The sequence below is a fragment of the Protopterus annectens genome, chromosome 6.part1, assembly GCF_019279795.1.
Source record: "Protopterus annectens isolate FY-2018-M chromosome 6.part1, PAN1.0, whole genome shotgun sequence".
In the NCBI taxonomy this organism is placed as follows: Eukaryota; Metazoa; Chordata; order Ceratodontiformes; family Protopteridae; genus Protopterus; species Protopterus annectens.
In genome coordinates, this window is record NC_056738.1 from 260,980,961 (window position 1) to 261,008,779 (window position 27,819).

The window sequence follows — 27,819 nt, forward strand, 5'->3', positions numbered from 1 at the left end:
ATTCAAATTTTCTGAAGGCGCAAGAGATGAGCCATATTAGGGTAACCATCTGAAACCAAGCATACTGCATATACTGGATTAAGTCACAGAGTTAGCATTGGATGGATCATGCCCAGTCCATTAAGGACAGAAAATAAAAAACAGTAAAATCTCCAAATTTCCCCCAAAATAGACAGGTTCTACAGTTTCTTTAAGAAGTAAAATTTGAGTTTGTCCCAAGAACTTCATTGCATTGGACTGATCCACCAATAGAGCTTTCTTCCTGAGGAGGTCATGAATATGGATAAGAGTAGCTATGTCTGTAATACTTCTTTTATAATAATTCGCCAAGCTGCGGTCAACTAAAAGACTTACATCCACATAAGCAGTACGAGACGTGAGTAAAGAGTATCATGGTGCAGTTGGTGATCTCATCTTCTTGTGCAACATGGCCAGTCGTGGGAAAAGAGTAATGTGCATATTTCCAAGGACTTTCTTGGCCAAAGAATAGGTTTCTTTCTGGTTTGCAGTGGGCAAAACTTAGAAGAAAAACAAGTACAACCAAGGAGGTCCATAGAAGCCATCCAGAGATGTGAGGTCATGTTTCTGCTACAGACAGACATTAACCAGGACTATAGTGGGTTAGCCAAAGAGCACTTCTTACACACTTCTGACAGGAAATAGGAACTAGAATCTTGTTTATGACTTCCTCCTTCAGGGAGGATAGTCTCAGCCACACCATGCAGTGTCAGTGGTCATGGGAGATGTATTGTGTTAGAGACCAGGATATAATGGTGGCAATTCTTATTGGCAAAGTATTAAAGTTACTAAGTTTTGTTCTAAGGGAAAAAGATCAAGCCTGACGTGAAAACTAGTCCTGAAATAAACTTTATATAAAGGTATATGGTAGTAACTAATCCTAATTGTGGGTTTACCTTGGATGTTCTGTTTTCCTCCCACCTTCCAAAGACACAAGGTAGATAAATTGTTAACATCTACGTTGTGTGTGTGTGTGTGTGTGTGTGTGTGTGTGTGTGTGTGTGTGTGTGTGTGTGTGTGTGTGTGTGTGTGTGTGTGTGTGTGTGTGTGTGTGTGTGTGTGTGTGTGTGATACCTCTCAACTGTCTAGATTTTTGCCTCATATTTTGGTCTGTTCTGCATAAAATTTGGGCATTTTTAGCAAATCTTTGAGGAATAAAGTCACTAAAAAATGATATACCTTTCAGTTTCAGACATCATTTCCTTCCGAAAATGCATGCTAACATATATATATTGCTATTCTAGCAACTTTCTAAGTTTATAAGAGAATATTTAAAATCTGTCTCTATTTTTTGGTCTTTGTCCCTCTATTATTTATGGCTTTGTCCAGATTTCTTGCACTGAAAAGTTCATAGGTAAGTAATAAGCCTGCACACTATCTCAAGCCTAACCCAAAAAATGTATTCAAAAGTTCCTACTAGCCTCAAGAAATGCAAGACAAGATAAACCAATGAAGAATTTGAGGCTGCCCATCCAATTATCTAGGTGTACATTGAAGGTGGCAATGCTACTACTATACTAGACATGTAGTGGACATTTGTTTCAGAGGTGAGGGACATGTTGGGATATGACACTCTCATGCCAATGTGTCTTATTTATCTGATTATGAAGGCTTTATTTATCTGCTTATGAAGATTTATTTCCTTTGAGTATTTTAGGTACCATTACTTTTAAAAGGGCTAAGAAGTCAAATAGGGTTGGATCTTTCATGCCTTGGAAGGCGTGACACAGATCTCTGCAGAGAAGTCTGTAAGAGACTTAAGTACAAAGAAAGAACTGCCAGCATCTCCTGACAGCTAAGATTTTTGAGGCTACTAACCCTTTTAGTTATCAATCACTGAGGCCTCTCACACTGTGTAATATATTTAGACAAATACACTCCCAAAGGTACATTATATTCAATAATGAGTCTAATAAAATATGAGTAAAGGGGAATTAAGACTTGTTTGAATCTAGTGGAGATGCCTTTGAAAATTAGATTAGCCAAATAAAAGGGTTTCAGAACTAGTGTGGAGACATGATGGTCAAATGATAAGGAATTATCAACAAGAATGCCTAGATCCTTTACAACAGCGTCTGACTGGAGGGGTGCATTTGTTAGGCAGTAAGTGAAACTTTTGTTTAACAAATTAACTATGCTACATTTTTTTTTTTTTTTACATTTAATTTGAGACCATTTTCCTTGTACCAATTATTACCATGGTCTTACCCATGCTGGAGCAACTGTGAGACAGATGAATTTCGAATAACAACATCCAGTTTACAGTTATCTGCATGCTTAGTTAACCATAGACCAGTAGGGTTTGCCTAAAGGTCTGAAAAATATATGCCAAATAGGAGATGGACCAAAACTGAGCCCTGTGGTTCACCACATATAGCTTTTTTTCTTTCAGAAGTTACCTATCCACTGCATGATATAAGGTTGAGAGGTGTGTGTGTGTGTGTGTGTGTGTGTGTGTGTGTGTGTGTGTGTGTGTGTGTGTGTGTGTGTGTGTGTGTGTGTGAGAGTGTGTGCGTGTGTGTGCATGTGTGTGCGTGTGTGTGTGATATATGGAAAAAAGGTCAAGCAATCAAATTCCATCCCTTCCCTTATCTAGTAAATTGCATGGATGGTGGTGCCTTTTCAGTGGATTGCTATAGGAGTCAGCTGCAATTCGTAAACATGGAATCCAGGGTCTGTCCATCTTTTTAAGGTATGTGCTATCATACACATGAACAGCTTACTTCAAAAACATGCACTTCAGAGTGAGGAGTATTTTTGCTCTTATTTATAAAGTCTAACTTGATTATAAAAGATACTAATGTTTATTCCCTAAAAACAGTCATTCATAAGATGAGCTGGTTGCAAGCCTTTCTAACTAGGGCGCATCTAACTAATCATTTGTGATGTACAAAGTCTTAATAAGGAACACTGCCCATGGTTTTTGTTCCAGTGTAACTGATTACCCATTCAAAACATGATTAATCTGTCATTTTCAATTCAGAGGTGATGAATACATCGGTAACATCCCATGCCTTACTGTGCAATGGGTGATTATACAAAAATATGAAGTATTTAATTAGAATTTAAATGTCAAGAAAAGCCAAGCATCTCACTAACTAGCAACTTAGCATACATTGTTATGTTTAGGTTTTCATGCTTTCATGGCAAATATAGTACAGATTATAATATTGTACCTTAGGATTCCCTGCAGGCCCATATGCAGCATATGGCTGAACTACATCCATGTCCAACTGATCTGCTGTGTAATTCTTCTCTTTAATTCTCGTTGTGAAGATTGTGGTGCCATTTGTTTGCACTAAAGACAAGAGAATTTTTATTACCATGCTACAGACATCTTACTCTATTTCTTTACATAAAATCACTTAAGTACCATAAAAAAGTCTATTAACCACACAGCACAATGTTGTGCAATGTGACACACACACAAAATTCATTACTTTAGAGCTATGATTAGTAGGTATTCATTTATACCTAGAATGCTATTTCAGACTTTGACTGAAGCACTTTGTTATAGACATAAAGTTATAGCAGCTATACATATTTTTGTTTTACTGACTTTTTTTGTACTACATAAGAAATACAGAAAAAGTAAATGAGTCTTATAACCACACTATCTGCTATCAGACACACACAACCATGGATTTTACCACTGGACAACAGAGAATGCAGACCACATAACTGAAAGTGTTGGCATAATAAAAGCCTTCATATTTTATCTTAGAAGCTCTAATAGTCTGATAATTCCATGAAAATTACTTGACCTATAACAACATTCTATTGTGTCTGACCACATATCTTACCAGAAAGATGCTGCAGAATTGTGATTGAAATATACCAGCTTCTGAGTCTTCACTAACCCACAGAAAACTGTATGTGGGATTTGGATGGAAAACACTCCTAGAATAAGTCTTAATGAATGAAATAATGTCTTGGAAGAAAGTTTAGGTTGCTTGAGTGCTTTCTTTGAATAGTGGGTTTCTCCATCCACAACTTAATTATTTTTAGTTAGATGAGAAGAGTCAGATTGCTTTGTTTTGTATTAGCTTGTATTAATTCATGCATGAAGACAGTAGTAGAACTATGTCAGGAAATATATTGTCTGGAAAGGGTATATGTGTTCTTTACTAATGCCTGCATTCTGAAATATGGTAACTTTGCAGTTGGGTATTTGGAAGGGCATAGTTCCACAAAGCAAATGCTGTGGGTTCTTTTCATGTGTGATGATTTTTTCAGACTGGTATTTATTGTGTTTTAGAGGAAAGTATACATCAGTGTTAATTTTCAGTGTACTATGATTTCAGAGTTATTCATTTGGCGAATGACTTAGCTGAATGTGTTACAATAACCTTTCTATCTTCTACATAAACCATATCTGACATATATCACACTGTAGAGACAAATGAGTTATTTAAGCAATAACTCACGCCTGGGTGTGGATAATGCTGGATTTACCCATGGTTGGTGTGGTTTGGTCACGAGTGCGAAGCCCGAGTGGCCAAACAAGACAACAGTGGGTAAATCCGGCATTACCCACACCCGAAAGTTGGTTATTGCTATTATACAATGACATTATTTAAGAAAAAAATACTTACTTTTCTTAAATAATGGCATTGTATAATGCCTCTGTGCTGCCCTTCCGGTATTCTGCAGCAGTTCTGATGTACTGCTCATGCGTATGCTTACGCAGTACATCAGAGCTGTGTCTGGTAGCAACAGAGAAAGGAAGATCTCCGTTGCTTTTTAAAAGCATCTCGCTATGTTAAAAGAGTTTAACATAGCAAGATAGCTTTCAAAAAAGCAACGGAGATCTTCCTTTCTCTGTTGATTTTTATAAAGCTGTCTCACTATGTTAAACCCGTTTAACATAGCAAGACACCCATTTAATATAGAGAGACAGCTTTAAAAAAACAACAGAGAAAAGAAGATCACCGTTGCTTTTTTTTAAGCTATCTCGCTATGTTAAACCCATTTAACATAGCGAGATTACAGCAACGGAGCTCTTCCGTTCTCCATTGCTGTCTAAAACAAAACAAAACAAAAAAAAAAAGACATACTAATGGAAAATGTCTGGGTGACTGGACCTTTTTCCATTAGTATAAGTCTGATTTAGAATGGGCACACTGACCAATCAGCGTGCACGTTTTGGAATATTGATGGGGAGTCATTGTTTAATACATCTTTTATGCTCAGTGGAACAAAGCTAAACATCATTTCTCATTGAGGCTGGAGTAATGCAGAAATGCTTAAAGCAACAACAGTCAGCAGGAGTGCCAGGAAGTCCATTAACAATATTTAAGACTATTTAGATTAGACTCCTCTCCTGAATGTACCATATCAGCAAAAAAACAGGTTTATGGTCAGCATACGTTAGTGCAAAACTATTACTGGTTAGTAGTACAGGAAGAAATCCAAGTGACAGTGCAATGAAACCTGCCATTGTAGATTATGGGTATTAAAGGTGATCAGATGACCCCTGGGTGTGACAAACAAAAACACATAAAATAACTTCCAAAATGTGTGCATGTGGTTATTTCCAAAAGAAAAAGGGTAAGAAACCGAATAACACTGTTGAAATGCACATCTGTATTGAATAACATTAGTGTTCTGTATTTGGCAAAATCAAAAATAAGTACTAATTGATTACTTACTGACCAAAATACTTTCAAATGGATTGTCAGATAGATGGCACCTGACAAAGAAGAAAACATCAAGGAGCAAGAGACCATAAAAAGTTATTTGACACAGCAATTTATAATGTGAATGAATTTTATAGTCCATGTACTAATTGCCTCAGGCAGTAGATTTATGAGCTTGAACAATGTGGTAGTGAAAGATTCAAAAAACAGTGAATTGCAGATTTACTTTTTATTACTTATACATGCCTGACTGGGTCTCCTTTTCCCTCTTTTTATCTTGTTATTCCCAAACTAATCTAGCTCCTTATGAATATAGTGAAAATTGAGTCAAGTAAGCAATACAGTGAAAATGTGCAATTTTGTCATTTATGGGTTTATTTGTTTATTTATTTTACACAACCCAAAGGAGCAGTCACTGTACATGGGAAACCTGGTTGACTAAAAATATTCAGTAAAGGAATCCAGTGAAATGTATCAGGAAAAACACGATTTAATAAAACAGATAAAAGGTTACCACTTTCAAGGATCACAGTCTGCTTCTTCAGATCATATACAACCATGAAACTCATTCACAAATGTATACAACTTCTTAAATTAAAAGATCCAGTCAAAAGCAATATATAAATCACGTCTGAAACTTCAGCTGCAACAGAGTATTGCCTGTATAGATTCCTTGCCTTCAAGGCAGGTCTTAAAGAGACCTTTCCATTAAAAGCCATAATATTTGTCTGCCTGCAACTGAACAATCCAATAAAGTTTCCTATTTTCCATCTTGGCAAACAGATCACCAAGCCTTATTTTCCTCTATTTTCTCTATAACCATAAACTTAAAAGTATGATCACTCTCTATATCCATAGCATGCTTCTCTAGCGGATTCTTATCTTTCCAATGCCTAACATCTCTAATATGTGCTCTCATTCATTCCATAACAGAACAATCAGTCTTTCCAATGTAAAAGCATTTACATTGGTACACTGCACTAAATAAACTACATGTTTTATAGAACAATCTGCTGCCTCATTAAAAACGTACTTCCTATGTGTGACTGGATGCACAAAGAAACCATTGCTATTAATAAACTGGCAGAAATTACATCTAACACATGGAAACGTTCCTTTTTCCTGAACATTCCTGGTTTATCCATGGTTATAACAAAGAAGTCTCTTAAGAGACTGTTTATTCTTAAATCTAAGTGTTGGATTCTTTCCTATCAACTGGTTGATTTTGATGTCAGATCTCAAAACATGCCAATTCCTTTTAATAACTTTGCAGATACGCCCTACATTACTAGAATAATATAGAGACAGGTGTTTCTATAGTAATAGTTCTGTCATTATCATTATGGTCATATTGTAACTGCTCTAAAAATTACGGCTTGGCCCTGTTATTCCATAACAGTTTTATATCAGAAAGCCCTTCTCTTCTCTGCAACTATAACCTCTTTCAAGCTGCATTATGCCTGACTGCAATTGCTTCCTAAACTGATAAGTATATTTTTTGCACTTGATTTAACTGATTTCGGTGATTGACTGAATTATTACTTATCTGTGTCTGCATTTATATATTTGCTTGACCTTTGTGTGAAGTTTCTTTCCTGATCTTTGCTGAAATCTTTATTACTGTTCTAAGGCATTTGTCACAGCACTAGAGCTCAGGACAACTGGCTTCACATGGTGGGGGGGTCCCTTTACACTCTCTGGGGCAGCAGGGAGCTTGAAGCAGACTCATTCTAAGATGGAACTACTTGCCAAACAGTTTTTTTGTTTATCTGATTGCCTCATTGTTGGTTTTGGAAGGGTCTTTTATCTTGCTAGTATAAAAGAGTTACCTTTATGTGAATTTGTGCTTATCTTGCTAGAAGCTGATTTGTGCCTGACTGCAATTGCTTCTTAAACTGACAAGTATATATTTTTTTTGCCCTTCATTTAACTGTTTTCAATGATTGACTTAATTATTACTTATCTGTCTATGCATTTATATATTTGCTTGACCTCTGTGTGAAGTTTGTTGTTTCCACCCTCCTGCCCTATTGTTGTTGTGTTCTTAAACTTGGTGGCATTTGCAGTGCCTGGACCTACTATAAATTTGATCTGGGATACTCCTTTCAGTCCCTTCTCATTAGCTCATTCTACCTAATGCAGACAGATCATTTGGGAAGGCCAACCCCCTTAGTTTCTTAACCTTGAATTATCTTCTGTTCCTCCTCTCTCCCTTTCCACTTTACTAAAAAACAAACAAAAAATACTTTATTCAGCTGCTTTTACTGTATTTGTGCTTTCTCCTTTTACTCTATTACTTCCTCTTGCTTTTTCTGCTGCTTGTTCTCTAAACTATTTAATTGCATCTTTTCTGCTGCATTTATTACTGATTGTTTATAGCCTGTTTAAACTGTAAGAGTTATTCTAAGCCTCTTAATTTTGGTCTAAGCACTTGGGCTCCAGGTCTACACCTTAGCTCTCCCTGGCCTCTCTCCCTCAGATTCTGACAAATATGGATGGACAGTTTCCTACAATTTCTCCTACCAGTCTGGTTGATATGGGCATCCTGAGACAGTGTAGGAACTGTCTCATGTACATGGACAACCATCTACTGCTACCACCTAGGAACACAATTTGTGAGAGATGCAATTACATTAGGAATCTAGAGTCTATGCTCTCTCCCTCACATGCCAGTATATTTGGCACTGGAAGGTTGTCAACACAATCACTAGACCTCAAACACCACCCACACTTATGCAACATACACCCACATATGTGGATGTTCTCAACAAAAACATACCCAAACAAAGGAGACCTCCGAGGCAAAAGCAGGCACGAACTCCACAACCCTCCAAACCACATACCACATATAGTACACACACATGTCTCACAGCCACTAAGGCTTAAATATAGACCCAACATATTAGTCATAGAAGACTCCATTATGAGGTGTACAGATATGCCTCTCACCAGTCTGGATAAGGAGAAGGTGACGGCTAGTTGTTTGTCTGGTGCCAGAATCCACCATATCATACACGCACTCAAGTCTCTCAACAATAGGCACTGCTATGACTCCATCATAGTCCATGTTGGCATGAATGACTTGAGACGTACCTCCCTGGACTATATGACGAGAGACATGATTGAGCTCACTGAATATGTGTCCCAGGCAAGTATGCCCCTAGCTTTAAGCAGCATTCTACTGTCACCCAGAATGATGCCTCAATACAAACAGAAAATGATTGACTTTAACAATTGGCTTAGTTTCTGGTGTCATTACAGGGGATCCAGTACCTGACAGCCTAGGAATATATGATAGACAGACCATGATGTTTTGCCTGAGATGGTCTGCATCTGTCTCACTTGGGCTTCAAGCTTCTGGCAAAGGGTCTTGCCATCCCATAGTGCCTTTTTTAGGAAGAGTGATGAGGTCAAAAACTACCAACTTAAAAATTTTAACAAAACGCAAATTAAAGGTCATGCTGCTAAACTCTAGGCATCTAAACATGAAACTGCACTCACTGCAAGCATATTTAACACTGAATGATGCTGACATTTGTGCAGTCACAGAAACCTGGTTCAAAGCTGCGTTGAGCATCCCAACCTTACCTGGTTACATATCTTATCATGTGGGTAGCAAAGCCAATAGAGGTGGAGTTTCAATATATATTAAAGACATACACACCTCCAGGCTGGTCAGTCAGTATGACGCACATGAGACAATTCAGGTGCAGTTAACCATTGACAAGACCCCTATTCAAATCATAGCTAGCTACAGGCCCCAAAATATGACTCAAGTTGCCCACTCTGCCTATCTGGACCTCTTCGAATCTATCAAGATTCAACCCTTTACCCTGATCTTGGGCAACTTTAACTATGGAAACATGGAATGGAAGAAATACTCATGCCAGAACACAAATGTCCAGAGATTCCTCGAATTTGTCAATGCAAACACCTTGGAACAGCTACTCAATACCCCCACAAGAGGTGATAATATCTTGTACTTGGTATTAACCAACATGATTAACCATTGCAGCATCCCTACAGTATGATACTCCCTGGTAAGATCTGACTCTAAAGTAGTCACTTTCGAAGTTACCATCTCCCCCGACCACCCTCTAGCTAGGGTCAAACAAAAAAAAACTTCTCCAAAGCTGATTACAACCTTCTGAGGGATGGTATAAACAGCTTCACAGTGCCCTCCTCCTCTGTAGAAATTGGCATCAATGTCCAAATCTACACCAAAGTACTAGACAAGTATTTATATAGATGCATGGAATCAGGAATACCTGACAGGATGAAATCATACTCCGCAAGGAAGAGTAAACCTGTCTGGTGGACATCTGCAATAAATAAACTCTATAACAAAAGGAAAAAAATTGTTGCCCAGGATCAAGAAGGAGCAGGTGCCCAATTGGAAGCAATTTCTCCTTAGCCTGAACAAGCAAATTAGACCACTAGTGAAATCCTCCAGAGCAAACTTTGAATCCAAATTGGCCACATCTACTAGAGACAATCATAAGACTTTCTTCACATACATCCGCAGTCTCAAAGGTAGCACCCAGATCTGCTCAGAACTGGTGGTTAAGGACACCACATACACAAATGCCTTAGATATATCCAACTTGCTGGCTGACAGATTCAGCAAAAACTTCACCCCGCTGTCACCCCAAACAGTAAATCAGGACATCCCCAGTACCTGTCCCCTTCCCCTTATCTCTAGGGAACAGGTCATCACTGCCCTCTCAAATGCAAAAAATACAACCTCCATGGGACCCAATAACATCCCAGGCTGCATCCTACATGAACTCAGGCGGGAACTTGCAGCACCAATAGGCACCCTAATCAACCAAAGCCTGATTACCGGTTTCATCCCAGCTGAGTGGAGGACAGCCACTGTCATCTCTTTGCACAAAGGTGGAGCGTCCACCAATCCAGGAAATTATAGACCCATCAGCCTAACTAGCCTGATCTGCAAGTCTGTGAAATGGACTATCATGGACCTCATTAACAAGAACATTGGCAACCTCCAAACACTCAATCCCACACAGTTTGGCTTCATCAAGGGAAGGTAATTTCTGTTAAATTTGGTTGACTTCTTTGAGACAGTCGCAAAAGCCATGGACGATGGGAAGACGGTGCACACTGCCTACCTTGATTTGGCCAAAGCCTTCGACACTATTCCCCATTCAGGTATAATAGATAAACTCTCTCAACTAGGCATCAATCCCTATGTTACTAGATGGATAGCAAACTGGATCACTGATAGAACCCACCTAGTAAAAATACTGGAAGCCACCTCAAGTAGTAGACACGTAACGAGTGGCATAGCCCAATGATCGTCTTGGGGCCTCTGTTATTTGGGATATACCTTTCTGAGGTGCAGGCCAAAACCAATGAGCTATGGCTGACCAAGTTTGCAGATGATTGCAAGCTGGATGTTGTTATCAATTCCCCTAGTGATGTGGATATCCTCCAAGACGGTCTCATCCAAACAAATGACTAGTGCCAGAAACATGACCTCAATCTAAATACCAAAAATGCATCATCATTCACTTTAGGGAGACTGATATCCCCACAAATTATCACATTAATAAGAACATCCTAAGCATGCAATCAGCAGATTGATAGCAATCTTACTTTTGACCACCATGTTGCTTCCATTGTACGGAAAGCTTTCTACATAGCCCATCTTATAAGTAAAGGTATCTCATCCAGGAACAAGGAGGTCATAATATCCCTGTATTTTTCCCTTATAAGACCCATTATTGAGTAAAACGCTCTCGCAAAGTACATGCAGCAGCTGCACAGACCACAGAGGTTCCTCACCAGGAGAATCCAAGACCTCAAACATCTATCCTACACTGACAGGCTAAAAGCCCTGTCCTTCTACTCAATTTCATACAGACTCCTCAGGTTTGACCGCTGTCTGGCATACAAAGCAATCTCAAACCCTGCCTTGATGGGACTGCTGCATATCCACAAGTCAAGCTCCACTCAAGTAACCCTCACGCACAACCTCAAACTGGTCTGTGACATCAGTAGGACTTGTTGGTGGGATAGATTTGTGTCACAGAGACTCCCCCATCTGTGGAATAGACTCCCTCTCCATGTCAAGCACAGTACCTCATTATCCCTTTTTAAGCACAACCTGGATAACTGGATGGGAAACAGAAAATACACCCCTGGGATTCCACCTGTGTCCCTGCTGGACAGGGGCTTTGGGTGCTGACTTGTCTAAACATGGGCTAAACTCTTGGCTAGGCTTATAAAGGCCCCAGGGCCAATAGCCTAGTAACTCCCTAAGATCCTATGATCTTAACAGTTCTTGCTTCATAATTTCAGTGTCTGTTTAAAACCTGTTTATTTATTTTATTTATCCTTTGTTGACCTGGTTAGTCCCACTAGGCTAGTAGCCTCTTTTCAGGGGAGATGCAGCTAAAACATTTGAGCAGACAAACACTGTGTGAATGAATGCAGTACTCTGCTAAAACACTAGAGAACCATGGAATTGAAAAGATGAACATCTGAACTAAAAAAGAAACAATATTTTTTTTCAAACAGAAGAAAGCAACAGGGAAAAAAAAACATGGCTATTTCATCAGCATTGTTGCAGATGCAGAATACAATTTGCAATGCACTCAGTATAAAACTGAAGCCCTAGCAAACTAATGTGATGTATCTGAGGGTCTCAGATACCTCAAAGCAGAGTACCACTTTAAATTATCATGAGAACATGTGCCTGTAATACATGCACTGTGTACAGCACCCATAGCCCTTGCAAGAAGACAAAACAAGAGCCTAAGCACATGCAGCATTTAATAGTGGAAGTTACAAACAATGGGGAGCAAAGCAGCCCCATACTGGTAAAGGCCAAGTCCAGGATTTTATTATCCCTTGCTGGTATGCAAACTAACCGGTCCAGCGAATTGATGAAGTCCTGAAATTTCTGGGCATACATATTTGAGGATATATACACCTACCAGTTAGTGGAGGGCTAGTCAAGTTTCCTAGGAGAATGGTTTTAAAGACTCCATACTAGTTAGGTAGGAGGTATGGCCTGAGGAAGACATAGAAGGGGTCTTATAGTTAGTCATGATATGCTAAGGGGTTTTGTTAACATTAAGTTGGATTTGGAGGAGTTCCAAGTCATTATCTTGTCTAGCAAGTGAATTTCTTTTAAGAATATGGATATACTGCTGCCTTTAGTGCCATCATCAAATGAGGTGGGCCCTAACATGCAGCAGGTACTGAAACCCTGCTCTAATAGAGTACTGCCACTTGTCTTGAACCAGGTCTCTGTATCAATGCATATATCAATATGTTCCAGGATAATCAGTGCTTGTAGGGAGTAGAGTTTTTTGTTAAGGCATCTAACACTGAGCAGCAATTCCTGTAATTTATCCAGATTCTGTTTTGTTATGTTGGAAAGTTTAGAAAACAAGCATTGCTTAAAAATGTACTATGGGATAGGCAAGGATTTAGCCAATATACAAAAACCTTTGGGAATAGGTGCAGGCCATCCCTGATAAGACAGAACTATTTACCATTTCTTCCCAGGCTAATATATATTTTGTACCCCCTTGGTATGACACCAAAAGGTAATCCAATTGTTGAAATCAATAATCTTTTGTCCGTATTGTGGCACAATTCTTAGTGACGATAGAATGCTGCTCAAGGCTAGGTTTGTAACTGCCTAGAACACATTTTCCATGACCTCCATCATGTCTCTCTTCATATTGTCCAGGGTGATATGCCTTAAGTCATTTACATCAACTTGCAGTATGACTGTGCCATATGTGTACTTGTGCAAAGACTTCAGTGCATGTGTTATGTGCTGACTCCTGGCACCTGATAGGCAACTGACTGTGACCCTCTTCTTGCATAGCCTGATGAATTGTGCATTGGTGTGTCTTACTATAGAGTCACTTATTACAAGGATACTGGATTGTGTGGGGGGTTTACCTTATAAACATTTGAACGGAATCAGTGTGACTCTTAGATGTATGTTTCATGGTGGGTGCTCTCTGTGTTGCCTGTTCATGAGGTTGCTGAGTGTGCTTGTTTCTTAGTTTATATTTAAAGGCCTTTGTGCTTTAGGCAGGTTAATTTTAAATGCCTTACCATGTGTAGGTCTATTTATTTAGCTTGACCGGCGTATAACTGGTTTAGTGTTGTGTTGTGTGGAACTGACACCCTGCTTGTTATTTGCTGTAGCTTTGCATGAGAGTCTTGCCTCCAGTAAATTTATATCTCTCACACATTGCATTGGCTTGTTTAAGTAGTAGGTAATTGCCAGTAAACATGTAAAAATGAATACTTTGTCTTGGGAAGCCCATTTCAGCCAAGATGCCTACAGAGGTGATTGGAAAGTCAAAGTGATGGTTCCAGATGCTTACTAATGTGGGCTGAATGGGGCAGGTTTACTGGAGGTACTATCTCTCTGGCAGTACAGCTAGTGCTGGTCGCAACACAGCTGCATGTAGCTAGGAATCAACGATGCGTTACTCCTTCTCTCACCAGAAGCAGACGAATACAACTAATCACAAGCTGCATTTTGAGAAGTAGTATTAACCAAACACAAAATGGCAAAACTAATTGTACAGGAACAGTTTTGATATCGGCATACAAATTATTAGAGTGTAAATTTGTCAAAACTTCTTTTGTAAGATCTGTATCATAGATCACTTTGCTTTCTTATTAAAAATAAGGAAATAGGATTCAAGCTGGTATTGTTGTTTCTTATTAAGTTAAAACAAGAGATGAGCATTCTCGCACTTGTCAGAGTTTCATGAGATCTATGTTATATGTAGCAGTAGCAATATGCACATTTCTACTTTCAATGCAAAATGTTATTGCAAATTGTGTGTTTAAGCAGATTACGTTCAATTATGGTGTTTGGAACGGTGGTGCGTACATAGTTTGCATCTTTATAGTGATTGTTGCTTTTTACACCTTATCTAAGTAAGTACAAAGTCATTGTGTAATTGGCTGTAAGTCAATGTGTTAGGTATAATTTTAAGTAACAAAGTAAGTTTCTAGTCCCGCATTTTTGTTACATGAATATAATGTGTAATAAAATAGATGACAGTGATACTACATCTTCGTGTTGCTGAGTTCAGTACACCTGCTATAATCTTCTCTTGCAGATACCCTGGATAGAGTGTACAGATGCAACAGAAAGCCAAGAAGAGGGTCTCACCAAAACTGCAACCAGACCAATCAGTGAAGCCACGTTCACGATGCCCATACAGAGACTATCAAGAGTTGATGCTTCTCGTCTCCTTCTCTCACCAGGAGCAAAACAGAAGTACTAATTCCAAGCTGATTCCTGAGTAGCAGCGACAATGTTTTTCAGATATTGGTAGTCTAGTCCCAATTGTTACTGATTTTAAAAGTAAGATGGAAAAAGGGATTAATACTCTGAATTATTGCAGTGTGGTCTAAATGAGTGGGATGATATGAAACAGAGGCTAACACATGCTTTAAGATTTTATAGGGAGAGCATTCCCAGTTTGATCTTTCAGGGCCCAGTAGAATGGCAGATGACATGAGACTGAAAGTTCACAGGTTCATAGATATATACTGGGCTAATGACTATCCAGACCTTTATAACCCTAGCCACACAACCCAACCTAATTGTGTCCCTTTCTGACATGTGAGCCTTAACTGGAGGGGAATGTCTGTTAGAAGGAGTATGTTAGTTGCGATGTTGCTAAAAAGTTATGTGAGGTATGTCAGTTAGGGAATGTTTATTGTTAGCCTTTTGTCTGTAAGAGACATTGGGGCAAGCCTGGGGATGAATTTATGGATAAGTGAATGGGGAACAGAATATACAACCCTGGGATTCCACCCATGTTCCTGCTGGACAGTGGCATAGGGTGCTGACTTGTTGGAACATGGGCTAAATTTTTGGCTCAGCTTATAAGGGCCTCAGGGCCAAGAGGCTAGTAACTTCCTATGATCGTATTATCCTATGATTCTATGATCATATGACTACCCATCCAGTGTTAGTTAGGGAAGGTTTACTGTTGGCATGTATCTATAAGAGACCTGAGGGCCAGCCCAGGGATGAATTTACTATTTCCCATCCAATTGTCAATGTTATATTTGAATAGGGTTAGGGATGGTTTGTGACTCACATGGATGGGGAGCCAATTCCAGAGCATGGGGATCCTTTGAGTACATATCTGTCTTGCCAGCATGTTTTATTTATGTCACTAGCAAAGTTCAAAACCCTGGATCTAGTGTTTCTGGTGTTGCTTGTTTTGCAGATGTGCAAAAGTTCCATCAGGGCTGGATGTAAAGATGCCTTATATACCAAGCACAAATTGCCTCTCAACAACCTATAGGAGACCAATTATAGAGACAGTGGTCTAGGGTAATCTGTACAGGACAATGTGTTAATACCCTGGATTTTCTTAATGTGGAAGTTCTGACATTCCAGTTGCTACATGTGCCTAGTCATGTACATGCTGATGAGGCATTGTACTCAACGATGGGTCTTATAAGGGCCGAGTAAAGTGGTACTACCACTTCCTTGGACCTGGATGCCATAACCTTACTTATAAGTTGTGTGACATAGAATAATTTTCTTACCACCTTGACTACATGATGGTCAAAGGCCAGATTACTGTCTACATATGTTCCCAGATCTCTAACTACCAGGTCAATTCTTAGAGGTGTCTTATCAATGGAGCAATTTACCTGGCTAGACATTTTCCCAAAAGGCATTATAATGCACTTCTTCGCATTGTGTTTTAATTTGTGGCTTTATCATCAGTCATTTGACCTGCAGGATGTTAGTGTCATGGGGGAATTTATGATAGCTCTCAATTTGCAGTCATCTGTGAACTTAGTGAGCCAAAGGCTCTTGATATCAGCCTTGACCTTCAAGAAGTAGATACCAAAGAGGATTGGGTCCAGCATGGAGCCCTGTTGTACTGTGCTGGTGAACTGCCTCTGGCTGAATGTGGTCTCACCAATCCTGACTTCTTTAGTCCAATTTGTGAGCTAGCTGACAATCCAGCAAGTTACGTAGGGACTTATGCCTAGTTCAGTGAGCTTGTCCACAATACCTGAGTGTGGTATTGCATCAAACACATTATCCATGTCTAGGTAGGTGGTTTGCATCTTTTTCCCCTTCATCCACTACCTTGGTTACCTTCTTAAAGAAGTCTACCAGGTTGAGTAGGTATGACCTTCCTTTGACAAAACCAAACTAGGATGGGTCCAATATTTGTGGTTTGACAATGTCTTTGTTGAACATTTCCATGATGATTTGTTCCATGGCTTTGCATATTAGACCAGTTAGACTAATAAGTCTATAGTTTCAGTGGTCAGTTGATGGTCCACACTTGTGAAGGGGGATAAGTATTGCTGTCCTCCATTCACTTGGTACATAGCTTGTTTTGAGGCTGAAGTTGAAAATTGACTCAAGTTGTCCCAATAAGTCATGTTTCAGGTTATTTAAGAGGCAACTTAGGATATTGTTGGGCCCCACTGAGGCTGTGTTTTTAGCCTTAGTGAGTACTGCTATGACCTGCCATCTGCTGATATTTGGAGAATCATGTTGGCAGAGATTTTATGAGGGGCAGCAGGGACAGTGTTGAGCTGAATGTGTCAGCCAGCAGATTCACTGTCACTCAGCTCAGAGAAGGTGGTATCAGTTCTGATCACTGTTACGTGTTACTTTTGAGGTTTCACACATTGCTGTTGAAGGTCTTGTCATTGTCTTTAGCCTGAGAAGCTATCTTGACCTCCTAATTTGCCTTGTTAGATTTAATTAGTCCTCTCATATTCTTGTTTAGTTTAATAAGTGGGCTCTTGTCATTATGAGAGTTGCTCTTTCTGACTTTCACCAGGGCTTTTTTTCTTTTGTTATATACCATGTTAAGATTAGGATTCCACCACTGTGGTTTGTTTTGAGTGTTTATTTTTAGCTTACTTCTGGCAGGTACATCAGCCTCTATGCAGTCATTTACATGTTTGTACAGTGTTTCTGTGAATACTTCTGCACAGGCTGTTGTGAACTCTAGGTTAAGAGGGACATTGAATTTTGACAAACTGTTGCTTAATAGGATGTAATTTGCTTGTGAATAGTTTCTAAATGTAACAGGTTTTGCTGGGTTTTTCAAGATGATTTTTATTTTAAATGAGACAGCTTTGTGATCCAGCGTCACCAGGGAGTATATGACATGGGGTGGGGGGGTTGCAAACATTTCCCATATTGATGAAAACTAGGTTCAGTATGTTTGAACCTCTGGTTGAAGTGCACACTAGTTAATCAAATGTATTTTTTGTGTTAATAAATTCCAGGAAGCATGCCTGCAAGTTGGAGATAGTGTATGTTTCCCAGACAACAGAAGTATAGTTAAAGTCTCCCAAGAGTAGAGTGTTTGGATGGAGAGTGTCTCCAGTAGGTCTAGATAAGAATTCTGGGATTCTTGTGACATAGATGGTGACCTATAGCTTACTAATATATGGTAATGGACTCTATCTAAGGTAATTTGTATCCCCAGGGTATCATCCTGTTTAACCAGCCTTGAAGTATACTTGCTACTAATGTAGATTCAGCCATTTCCACCTTTAGCCCCTGTCTGTGCAGCTGATGATCTAAATGTGTGGAATGTAGCCTTACACTGCCAGAATACTTTCTGCAGCTTTAAACAATGTCTTGGTTACAACACAGATGTCTATATTCTTCAGAGTGAGGTAAGCTTGTAGGGTGTATAATTTCTCGGTAAGGCTCCTAGCAATGAGCAGTAACACGTTTAGGTTCCTTTGGGTTTAATTTACTATGTTGGTAGGTTTGTCACTTTGGCATTGCCTAAAAAAAGCTGTAAGGGAGTGTATAAAGTTTCAGTCAAAATCCAGAAGCCCAGGGGAGACAGGCGCAGGCCATCTTTGGCAAAGCAACATGATCTGTTGACCTTGTCCTCCCAGGCTGACAGATATTGAATGCCCCTGGACTGACACCCGAAACTAAGCCAATTGTTAACGTCAGTCATTTCTTGTTTTTACTGTGGCATCATCCTTGGTGAAGGTAGAATGATGCTCAATGCAAGGATCATATCAATCTGAGACACAAATTCAGAGAGGTCCACAATGTCTGTCTTCATAATGTCCAGAGAGGTATGTATCAGATCATTTACTTCCACATGGACTATGTTAGAATCATGCTGATACCTCTGGTGCAATGGCTTGAATGCATGTATAACTTGGCAAATCCTGGTGCTAGATAAGCAACTGACCGCAATCCCCTCCTTGTCCAGTCAGGGCTTCTGTGTGTCATACAATGGCGTCCCCTATGACAACAGCCTCAGTAAATTGTTTGCTTGCCTTATGGGCTTTGTAGACAGGGGTCTATTGGGTGTTGGCTTATCAGTAGTGTTTGTTCTTCCTTTTGGCATATGCTTTAGAGATTGCTGAGGATAGGCATTGCTGTTTCCAGGCTTTGGAGGTCTTTGAGGTTTGGAGAGATGGCTTTTTAGTGCCTGAGCATAAGATGGTTTGAGTGTGTGGACTCTTATGTCCGGAGGATGCAGTATGTGTGGGATCTTGACAACCTTGTCTGTATACAAGTGTTTTACCTCCAAGGAAATTGTGTATGTGCATCTGTCATGCACTGTGTTGGTTACTTTAAGGATTAAAAGGTTGTCTGTAAACATGAGACAATTGCTACATTGTCTCAGGATGCACATATCTCCCAAGCTAGCTATGGAGACACTTGGAAATTGCATATACATCTTGTTCAGACCTGTATTGGGGAACTATTAGGGTGTGAGGACAACATTTTACAGAGATCTCCTAGAGTGGTCTCTAGAGTTGGGGACTGGAGTTGAATAGTGCTAGGATATGGTATTGTATAGTGCTATTATGTGTTATTAGTGTTATCTGATGCACACACTAGCTGCTCTGAGCCTAACTCGATGCAATGTGCCACTGAATTGCAGACTAGATTCCTAGTACTAGTTTTATAGTTAAACTTGACTGTCCAGGTGCTTTTGTCTATACAGGACACTGGCAATCAGTGCTGCATGGGGAGCAGCTTCATGCAAATGCGCTTAATTTATAGAAGCAGAAATGAAAGTGGAATCTAACTCCTGAGCCCTTTGGTCAATAAACAACTATACTTTTAGCTCCTCTGAAGTACTTTCCAGCTCAAATGAACCACACAAACACCTTCTGCCCCAAGATGGATGGGCTTAGCCCCCTTAATGTAAAAGCACAGCAAAAAAGGACCCTCAGTTGCACTGCAACAGCAAACAACTTATTCCCTAGATAAATCACCCCTCCATGAGGTAATTACAAGACAAATCACCCCTCCATAAGGTGATTACAAGACAAAAGCAGTTAAAATACCAAAGTTGGGAGGGTGACCTAATGGTTAAGGTGTTTGCCTTACAAACACAAGGGGCAGGGCTTGAGTCTCAGAAGGGATAATTGGCTAGGCTGAAAATGGCTCGCAAGGGCAATTAGCTTAGAACTAACCAGTAAAGAGAAAAAGCAATTTGCAGCAAAAATAATTTTAGCTGCACAGACAACTGACAAAATATAAGCAGCAATCACTAGTGCAATAGTTCACTTTAAGACCTTATAAAGGGATGACTCTTAGCTTGAACTACCTGATCTTAACAGAAGGACAATATGTATGTTTGGGACTGCAAGAAAATCAAAATAACATTTTTTTCTTTTTAATTTTAGAAAATTTGAGGCTATCTTAATTAAAGAAAATGTATTTGCAGACAGAATGAGGAATTGTGCAGGTGATAGATGTCATGTTGAAAATAAGGTGGTCTGTTTTCATTTTTTGAACAATAGCTTTGAAATAAAAGGGGAAACAATGAAAGAATTAAGAAGAAAGGCTGTGGGGTATGTGTCACTCTGAATAGGAAACTGAAGGTGACCTGTGGAGAGAGATACAGTCCAATTTGTATATATGGAAGCTAATGATACAGTGTGGAGATTTCAACAGTTAATTAAGGAAAAGAATTTGTGTATATAAATAGCATTCTTAAAGAAGCTGTTTTTATAAATCAAATGATAATGGTACTAAAAGTGAGTATGATCAAATATGAACAAAAAATGCATACAGACTGTATATCTGTTTCTAAGCATTTCAAAGTTAAAAAAGGGATGATTTGACTTAATGTTTTATTATGCCATAGCAAAGAAATAAGAAAATGCTATAAGAGAAAAAGAGGAGAGAAATAAATGTGGCTGGCTGGAATGGCCGTAACAGAGTATGTGACAGATGCATATAGAGGGAAAGGCTCCCTAGTGAAATGTCGATACTTGAAATGCTGAGTGCTGATAAGGTAAAAAAATAGACTGAAAACACATCATTGAAGAGTGAATTTTGAAAATCACTCACCTCCTTTAAATTTTTTTTTGCAGGGGGGCAAGCCTCCCTGAACCCCCCATATGGGGGGGCAAGCATACCATACCCCCCAAACTAATATATACCAACAACAAGATTGCCATACCATGGAGAAAAGGGAATATTCTGAGAAATGGCATCTTGGACATATTATATGCAAGTCCAATCATTCAGCCATTCAGTCTCCGTAGTGATTCCCAACATATCAAATGGTTACCAAAAGTGGCAGTGCATTTTTACCAGCTGTAGTGCTTATTTGACTTGTTGTTTTTGACCTGAATATTGCTAATCTCTGTCTGCATTTGATTTTTACCACCCACACAGCCTACTGCTGTTGTACTTTTAATCTGGGTGGCCTGTAAGTTGCCCACCCCTACTATAAAACTGATTTTGGAAATCTCCCAGTCCCACCTCACCAGCTCATTGTACTGAGTACTGTGAGATCAGCTGGGAAGCCCCCCCCCTTAGTCTTTTAAACCTGAACTATCTTCTATTTCTTCACTTCACGCTTACTAAAAATGCACTTTTTTCAACTGCTTTTACTGTATCTGTGCTTCTTCCTATTTTACTACTTTATATAGATTTTTGCTGTGTGTTCTTAAAGTGTTCAGTTGCATTTAATCTACTGCATTTATTACTGCTTGTTAGTAGCTTGATCAAATTGTATCTGTTATTCTGAGCTTCTTGGTTTTGATTTAAGCACTTGGGCTTCAAACTAGTTATCTTACATAAGGAAGGTTTGTGGTTTACACTCTTGTGGCATGAAAAGTAGCTTCCAAAAGATGTCTTAGTTCTGGTTTAAGCACTTGGGCTTCAAACCAGTTATTTTACATTAGGATGGTTTCTACACTCTTGTGGCATTACTGTCTAGACAGATTTTTCTTTTTTAACTACTACACGATCTAGTTGGCTCATAGCTGATCATTGCTCATCAAGTTCCTTGTCTTACTGACCTGCTCAATATTTAAGTTTTAATCATACCTCCCTAGTAGATCAGTAGCCATAGATATGCACTTCCCAACTCTCTAAGTGGCCAGTATGGTTGAGATGGATTTTCTGAGGCATTGTAGCAATTGTAGCAATTCATGTACTCTGACATCACACTTATTCTTAATAAAACAGATACAGTATGCAATATGTGTAAATACACTTTAACATTGGAGGCAAAACTCTGTCATACAACCAAAACTAATTCTATAGAGGCTGTCAGTGACTTTTGCACCATGCCTACTAAACAGCGTAAAGACTCTAAACATAAAACTACTTATGCTGAGGCAATTAGATGTAACCTTCTTAAAACAATAAGACCACCAGCACAGTACAATCAAAGAAAGTGTCCTTAGCCATCACATAAACATTCAGTTAAAACATCACCAATAGCTACACATAATAACACTGAATCCACTGCCTCCACTGCTAAATCCTTAAGGCAGACCAGCACACAGCCAGATTTTCTGGTCATTGGTGATTCTATAGTGAGGCACACTGATATCCAAATCATCAGACTGAGTATGGAGAGCGTCATGCTTTGCTGCCTTTCTGAGCCTAGTATCTGTCAAGTCACACAGGCACTCAGGTCATTGAACCACAGGTACCAGTATCACTCTGTCATAGTCCATGTAGGTGTTAATGATGTGAGATGTAGCTCCCTTGACTATATGAAGCAAGACATGATTGAGGTTGCTGATTATGTGCTTCAGGCAGGTATGAGCCTAGCACTGAACAGCACACTACCTTCTCCAAGTATGATGCCACGTTACCAACAGACAATGATTGATTTTAACGACTAGCCTAGCTTCTGGTGTCAGTCTGGAGCATACAATATTTGGCAGCCTGGGAGGACATGCCTACAAGACAATGCTGCTTTTCCAGGGATGATCTGCACTTATTCCCTCTAGGCTTTTGGATATTGACAAAGATTTTTTCCAACCCATAGTGGCTTTTTTAGGCAATGCCCAACTGATAAATCTACCAACTTAACTGAACATATAAAGGAATATCTGAAGATGGTACTGCTCAATGCTGGAAGTCTTAACAATGAACTCAACTCCCTGCAAGCCTTCGTCTCCCTGGAGAGTGTAGATATCTGTGTAGTAACAGAGACATGGTGTAAAATTGTGGAGAATACCCCAGTAGTGCAAGGTTATAATACCTTTCACACTTTCAGACCAACTATTGCACAGGAGAGAACTAAAGGTGGAAGAGACTCAGTCTATATTAAAATCAGTCTCACATCCAGACAAGTTAAAATGTATCTCCCACTGGAACTCATGCATGTGCAATTCATCATAAACAAAGTATTGTACCATATCCTTGCAACCTATAGGTCCCCCTTCCTGTCCCAGTAAACCCATACTACCTATCTCAATGTACTGGAGTCCCTCACCATTCACCCAATATGATATTCATGGGAGATCTCAACTGCCCTCTATAGATTGGAAATCCTGCACCACTTCTAATGCACAAGCCCAGTGATTACTAAACTTTGTTAATCTCAACATCCTGGAACAGTTGGTAAATTCTCCTACCAAGGGTGCAAACATGTTCTTCAGCCAATGTAATATCTTCACTCGTCAGATCTTAACATAAGGCTTAACATAATACTTAAAATAAAAATTAAATCTGGGGATCCAGCAAAACTAATAACCTTTAAGAACTATTCCAGGGCTAAGGTCTCTCTCTACTAAGCAACACCTTAGCTAAATTTCAAGCGGCCCCAAACCCAGTAAACACTATAGCATACACTGGGCTATTTACAAAATCTCTGTAGAGCCATATTGATAGCTGTAGAGAGTGAGCTGTGCCCATTTGTATTAAGAATAAGACAAACTCAAAAGACAAGGTACCCTGGTGGAATTACAATATCAATCAGTTATACAACAAAAGAAAAAAATCTTGGCAAAGCATAGGAGGAACAAAGCCATACATACTGAAATTCCCCTGACCAATCTAAACAGGTAGCTAAGAGGGTTAAATAATAGTTCAAAGACTAAATTTGAAGAAAAAAAATAGCTCCTCAGGCAAAGGACTACCACAAAGCTTCCTACAACTATGCCCCTATCCTCAGGGGAAGTACACAACAATGCACAGAACTTATTGTAAATGGCATCACCCACATTTAACAGGAGGCCATTTCCAACCCTTTGGCTGACAGGTTCAGCTGAAATTTTTCCCCCCACTACCCCTCAATATTCTAAGGTAAATACCACATAACACAATCCTCCCAACCATTATTACTAGGAAACAGGTTATCAATGCACATTCCCAGGCCAAAAACACTGCATCGATAAGCCCCGATAACATCCTGGGATGTTTAATAAATAGCATGAAAAATTAATTTTTTGGTCCACTTGAATCACTTTTCAATGGAGCCTTCTGTCAGATTTTGTGCCCAAGGAATGGAAGAAGACTACAATCATTCTCCTGCACAAAGGAGGTCCGACCACTGATCCGTATAATTACAGACCCATAAGTCTTACAAGCCTCATTTGTATCGCCATGGAAAGAATCATCAGGGATATGATAACTGGGATGTTTAATAAATAGCATGAAAAATGAACTCTTTGGTCCACTTGAATCACTTTTCAATGGAGCCTCCAGTCAGATTTTGTGCCCAAGGAATGGAAGACGGCTACAATCATTCTCCTGCACAAAGGAGGTCCAACCACTGAGCCATATAATTACAGACCCATAAGTCTTATGAGCCTCATTTGTATCGCCATGGAAAAAATCATCAAGGATATGATAAATGAGGACATAGGTAATCTGCAAATGCTGGACCCAACTTAGTCTGGCTTTTTTAAAGGAAGGTCACACCTATTAAATCTGGTAGACTTTTCTGAGAGGGTCACAAAAGTATTGGATAAAGATAAGACTGTGCACACACCTTACCTTGACCTGACCAAGGCTTTTATATAATACTCCACTCAGGTATTATAGACAAGCTCACTAATTTAGGTATAAGCCCTTTTATCACTTGCTGGATAGTCAACTGGCTCATTGATAGGACCCAGGTGGTCAAATAGGTGAGGCCACCTCCACCAAGAAGCCAGTCATTAGCAGAGTCCCCTAGGGCTCTGTACTGGGTCCTTTCCTTTTTGGCTTCTATTTCTCTGAAATGGAAGCAAATGCTTAAGTTTTATGCCTGACCAAGTTTGCAGATGATGGCAAGCTGGGGTTATCAATGACTCCCCTGCAGACACTAGCATTCCTCAAGAAGGTCAATCTCTGACTAACAAATGGTGCCAAAGCCATGTTCTTAAACTCAATGCTAAGAAATGCATAACTGTATCCTTTGGGTAGTCAACCATCCCGGCTAATTACCCTGTTGATAATACACCCCTGAGAGTCGACCTAGTGGTCAGGGTTCTGGGTATGCAAGTAGACATTAGCCTTACCTTTAACCACCAGGTGGCCACAGTGGTGAGAAAATCCTTTTATGTTCTGCAACTTATAAGTATGGACATGACATCTAGGTCCAAGAGGTCATTATCCCACTGTATTCTACCCTTGTCAGACAAATCATAGAGTACAGTGCTTCCTTTGGTATGTACCTGACCAGGTATATGTAGCAACTAGAGCAACCTCAGAGGTTTCTTACAAAAAGAATACAAGGTGTAACAAACCTGCCTTATGCAGATCACCTTAAAGCCCTCTCCCTCTACTCAGTCTGCTATAGATTGCTAAGAGATGATCTATGTCTGGCTTACAAGGCATCCACAAACCCCACATTTATAAATCTCCTACATATTGTAAGCCAGAGTACCAGAAATACAAGGGACCTGAATTCTGTCTGTGACTTAAACAGAACATGCTGGAGAGACAGATATGTGTCCACAGACTGCCCATCTTAAGGAACAGGCTTTCCATCCATGTGAAGCTGAGCTCATCTATTACCCAGTTTAAGAGCAACCTAGATCAGTGGATGAGGAATAGGAAATTTACACTGGGCTTGTCACTCATGTCCCTTATGGACAGAGGTAGCTTATAAATGCTTGGCCCTTAATGTTTTTTTGGATACAAAACATTGTTATTCTTTCGGGAAAACTTGGCTAGGGTTAGAAAGTCCCACCCCCCCCCCCCAGGTCATTAGCCTAGTAACAGTCTATGACTCTCTGAATAATGTAATGATTATATCTTAAAAATGGGAACCAAGGAATAATGCAAAACTTATTTAAGCAACTTGTGAATGAGCAAGAGTTGTAAATAAATGATTATTAGTAACATTTTAAGAATAACAGTGACTCATGATAGAGTGTAACCTTTTTAAAAAGATGATGTATAGACAACAAACCATGATAGAAAGGGACTGTGTGCTTGTTTTCATAAAAAATAAGACAGAAGATGCTGAACAAAGGGGTAAACAGTATAGTTAAAAGGGGGAAAATAATATGTATAATTGCATACAACACATGAGGAATTTAAGATAAGAAGAAAGAAAAGCAAGACTGTATGTTTAGTGAATTAAAAAAAATAATGAGCTCAATGACAATAGAAAGAAACTGTTATATGTCTGCAGGTCTATATTATTTCATCGAAAGACATTTCTATCGAACACCTCTGCATTGACATGAAACTGTCGAAATTCACTTACACGAATTGTGGAATTTTTCCCAGGGCAATGAAACAATTGCCCCATAGCACAACAGAACACACACCATACTAAATCAAACCCACCCCAAGTGCGGGACTTTAATCCACACACCCCCAATATGGGGGGGTTGTGCCCCTGCACCCCCCACCCAAAACTATATATACCATTCTGAGATATCACTACAGTGGGGAAAAGGGCAAAGTTGTAGAATTGGCCAACTACTTCCTTACCCTAGGAAAGGTTCTGTGATTCACAGAAGTGAATTTCGATGGTTTGGTGTCAATGAAGACGTGTTTGATGGAAATATCTTTTGATGTAGTAATATAGACCCATGTCTGCAGTTATGTTATAAAATGCTTTAAGGATAAGCTGAGTTCAGCGCGCAGCCTAAGTGAAAGATGAGTGAGACAGCATTGAATGTAAAATATCTGTCACAAAAATGAGAACAGTAGTAGGTCAGGCTGAGAATGCTAACTTTTTATGAACAGGTAATGAACTTCTCAAAGAATTGTATATATTATTGAACTACAAGATGATCCACGGTGGTGGTGCTGCGGTAGCGCTGTCACCTCACAGTAAGACGCTGTCTGGTTTGACTCTCAGCTAGAGCGTCTTCTGCGTGGAGACATGCGTGAATGGGCGTACCTTCGTTGAAGGTTGTGCATTAGGGCTGGCAACTCAGCATGTAAAAATCAACTGCCAATCATTAGCGGGCCGGAGTTCCGCTGTGGTCACCCCTAACTGGGAAAAGCCGAAAGACACAACATTGAACTATAAGATGATTGGGTAACTATATCTAAAGATAAGTTAAAATGAGAAATGTGATGAATAAGGCCTTCAAAATAAAAAAAAAATAAGTATTTTTATAGAAAAAGAAAGGTGGTAGAGGAAAAAATAAATAGAGCAATATTTGCCTGTTTAATATTATATGTTAAATAAAATTATGAAAACATAGTAACTGAGTAACTTCCAGAAGAGAATCATTTTAGGAAATTAGAAAGGTAGAAAGGTAGTATAAAAAGAAATTTGTTCTGGATTTATGAAAAATTGTTTGACACAGTAGTAAACAGTAAACTGCAATAAGTATGTAATTTTTTAGAAGACGTTTTTAAATGGTCTATTTAGTTATGCTAAGGTGGATTTTCTCATCAAATATCAAACACTTCAAAGAGTAAACAAAAAAGGTTATCAGAGACTCCTTGTAAGGC

The 27,819-nt window shown here is 39.3% G+C and overlaps 1 protein-coding gene across 1 annotated transcript in view; it reads right to left on the minus strand.

Annotated features, from left to right (window-relative positions):
- NAALADL1 (N-acetylated alpha-linked acidic dipeptidase like 1) overlaps nucleotides 1–27,819 on the minus strand; it is a 712,563-nt gene that overhangs the window by 625,746 nt on the left and 58,998 nt on the right. Inside the window, exon 3 of the mRNA XM_044075363.1 lies at nucleotides 3,195–3,316. Within this exon, the coding sequence (XP_043931298.1) occupies nucleotides 3,195–3,316 (122 nt within the window). The remainder of the gene's footprint in view (nucleotides 1–3,194; nucleotides 3,317–27,819) is intronic.